This window comes from Salvia miltiorrhiza, chromosome 3 (genome assembly GCF_028751815.1).
Source record: "Salvia miltiorrhiza cultivar Shanhuang (shh) chromosome 3, IMPLAD_Smil_shh, whole genome shotgun sequence".
Taxonomy (NCBI): Eukaryota; Viridiplantae; Streptophyta; class Magnoliopsida; order Lamiales; family Lamiaceae; genus Salvia; species Salvia miltiorrhiza.
Genome location: NC_080389.1, coordinates 47,478,256 through 47,481,302, shown reverse-complemented (window position 1 = coordinate 47,481,302; position 3,047 = coordinate 47,478,256). Strand labels below are relative to the sequence as shown.

At 47.8% G+C, this 3,047-nt stretch overlaps 1 protein-coding gene across 1 annotated transcript; it reads left to right on the top strand.

The window, feature by feature from the left end:
• The first annotated feature begins 739 nt into the window (after positions 1 to 739).
• LOC131018906 (uncharacterized) lies at positions 740 to 1,932 on the top strand. Its single transcript, XM_057947596.1, has 2 exons — positions 740 to 1,779; positions 1,836 to 1,932. The coding sequence occupies exons 1-2, from the start codon at positions 740 to 742 to the stop codon at positions 1,930 to 1,932; spliced, it is 1,137 nt and encodes a 378-aa protein (XP_057803579.1).
• Positions 1,933 to 3,047: the final 1,115 nt, after the last annotated feature.

Here is a 3,047-nt window from a genome sequence, read left to right as displayed (position 1 = left end):
TTGAAGTATATGATCACAATGGAGTTGACACATTCGTGGTGAATGGACACCGCCTTAAACCCTATCATGAACTTGCTGAAGTAGAAAAGGAGAAGGAAGAATGCTACCTTCTCGACCCTGAGTACGAGTGAAGAGAGAAGGAAGGTCGAGCTCAAGACAGAAAACAAGAGCGCTTGCTGGGAGGCAACCCAGTGTGGTTACTTCGGTATGGTCTATACCGAATTTACTTTGTTTTTAAGTTGTTATTGTTTTTGTTTGGATGCACTAACTTGCAGGGAAGTCGGGCCGAGATAATTTGGAAGGAGGCCCAGAGGTTGATCCGAGCCCACTTTGCGTTGCAAAGTGTGTAGGTGGAGAATTAGGGATTGGAACGGTCTGGAAGAGGGCTTACGAAGGGAGATGACACGAGCGTGTCAGAGGCAGGCGGCGATGTGACTGAAACTCTTCGGTTTCCGCAAAATTTTGAATTTCAAATTTTGGCCATGATTTTTATTTCCTTAAAAATACTTTTTCTGCCATAACCGTCGCACTTACCTTCTTCAAAGCCTCAACCCACGATTTTCTTCCCCACAAACCCTAACCTCCGATAACCGCTACACCACGATCACCACTCACCTCAAACCCTAAATTTCCATAATTACCTATCACCCTTCTTAAAGACCAACCTCGCCTCCGAAAATCCCACAAAATCTAAAACTTCCGCACAAATCCTAAATCTTCTTGAGCTCTGCAAATCACAATGGCGAAGACCAAAGGAGCAGGCTCCGGAAATACCCAACCACCAAAGAAGAAAAGCACCAAACTTCCACCTCCAAAGCGCACCACAAGGCGAAGCGCTTCGGAGGAAACCTCCACCAAAATCACTGAAGATCCTTTGCTGAAAATCCAGCCCGAAGACAGAGGGCGTGCCGAAGTTCTCCAACAAGAGGAGCAAGAAGCAGCAAAAACAGCCGCTGAGTCAACTCAACCGGGAGAAGGGGAGCCCGAGCTCACCCCTCTTGTGAAGAAATCAAAGAAGGGTCAGGAGAGCAAAGCAACTCTGGCGCAATCCACTGTCGCACCACCACCTGTTCAAACTCAACCACAATCACAAATTCCGGAAACCTCCATGCAGGAAGGAAGGACAGCTTCCGAGGATACGGAAGAGAAAGAACAAGAGGAAGCGGAGGAGGAGAAGAGCGAAGAAGAGAAGGTGGATGAGGAGGAGGCTGATGAAGCAGAGGAAGTTGAAGCAATTAAAGAGAAGGAAATGGAAATCCCAACACCCCAGAGCAAGAGACCCGGAGTAAAGAGAAAGCTAGATGTTGCAAAACCCCCACTACCAGTCAAGGCCAAACCGACGCAGGCAGGCAGTAAGACCCGAACCAGAGCTACACAGAGCAAGAAGCCACGGAAACCCACTGCAGTCGAAAAAGGGAAGGCCAAGGAGATGGAGGAACCAATGGAAGTAGATCCAGAGAGAACCGAGACGGTTGAAAGCTGCAATTCAGAGGATGTTATCGCCCCTGCTAAGCCGGTGACGAGCACACTCACCTCGAAACTCAAGGGCGTCAAGCGCAAGGGAGTGATACGACCCAGCACTATGGAGACGGCCATACCGAGGGACAGTCAGAGGTATGCCGTTTTACAGAATCGGGAGATAACTCCTTGGTATTTTCTGGTGACTGAAGTGTTGGAAAGTTTCGGGATAAAAGAACGTGTGGAGGGATATTTCGAGAGCATTAGTTGGGGGAAGATTCTGAAGTGGAATGTGTTGGCGTTCAAGAGTTTGTCGGAAGAGTTCATGAGTACGGTAGAGTTCAAGCCAAAGGGAAATTACTCAATCGAAACACCAGGTACCCTCCGCTTCCAATTGCGAGGGAAGGTGTTTCCACTCTCCATCAACGACTTGAACATCCACCTGGGAGTAATAGAGGACAAGAAAGTGTATGATGATGAGTATAAACAAGCTGAAACCATGGCTCCACCGGAGTGGCGCAGTCAGATTGATCAGTACTGGTCCCAACTCTCAACGGGGGCCAAATATGTGAAGAATATCAGCAAATCCAACGAACTCCGCGACCCAGCCCTGCAGATTTGCCATCGTTGGTTGGCTTATAACATCTATGGCCGAATTGAGGGATCCAACGTCGTCACGCAGCAAGAGCTCTTTGTGCTCTGGTGCATGGTGGAGAGAAAGAGGGTGAACTTTGGGTTCACCGCTGCACTGCAATTTCAGTATGGGGTAACTCATACCAACAAGTATCTCTCCTTATGCCCACTGGTGACTCTCTTGGCGAAGAAGCTTGCAGGTTTCAACGAGGGAACTCCGGATGAGGCAGTTGCGGCAGAAACCCGACTCTTTGATATCGGGCGGTTGGTGCGTTGGCGGATTGTGGAGATGGATGAAGGTGGTAACCACCGTTTGGTCCAACCAGAAGGCAGCTCAGTTCGACCCGAACCGAAGGTTGCACAGGAACAGGGAACTTCTCGCCCAATCAGTGGCGAGATTATCAAGCTGACGGCCGAACTGAAGGAAATCAAAGACGAGCTGGTGATGCTGGGAGGAGAAGTGGCCACGTTGAGGGATACTGTGGAAGAAGGATTCAAAGTGATGGAAGTTGGCTTTAAAGAAATCAAGGAGATGCTAACTGCGGAGGCGAGATCCTCCGGCCAAAACGACTAAGTACCTTTCCCCTGAACTCGTAGATTAGGTTTTATTTTATCTTTTGCTTTTCTTGTTTTAGCGTCTGTTTTGTCTGTGTTAGAGTCGAGTCTACTTGCATTGTTTGATGGTGAAAGATTATGCATGCTGATTTCTGTTTTGGTATGACTGGTGGATTGAGTAGGAAATGCATGATGGTAGTTGTGAGGATACAGAGAATACCCCACCGGTGAGATCAGGACCAAATTGAAAAATGCATGTTTGTGGTGAGAATTTGCTGTGTCTAGGAAATCTTGACTTTGTTTGAGGACTCATTTTTACTAGTACATGATTTGTGTGACTTGGGCACGATTCTTTGACTTAGGGCCCCAGATTTTTCTTTGATGTTTAATGTGAAAAACAA

Coding starts and splice junctions, on each gene's coding strand:
- LOC131018906 (XM_057947596.1), top strand. CDS start 740: ATGGCGAAGACCAAAGGAGCAGGCTCCGGAAATACCCAACCACCAAAG. Junction 1,780..1,835: donor TTCAAGAGTTTGTCGGAAGA/GTTCATGAGTAC, acceptor TCGAAACACCAG/GTACCCTCCGCTTCCAATTG.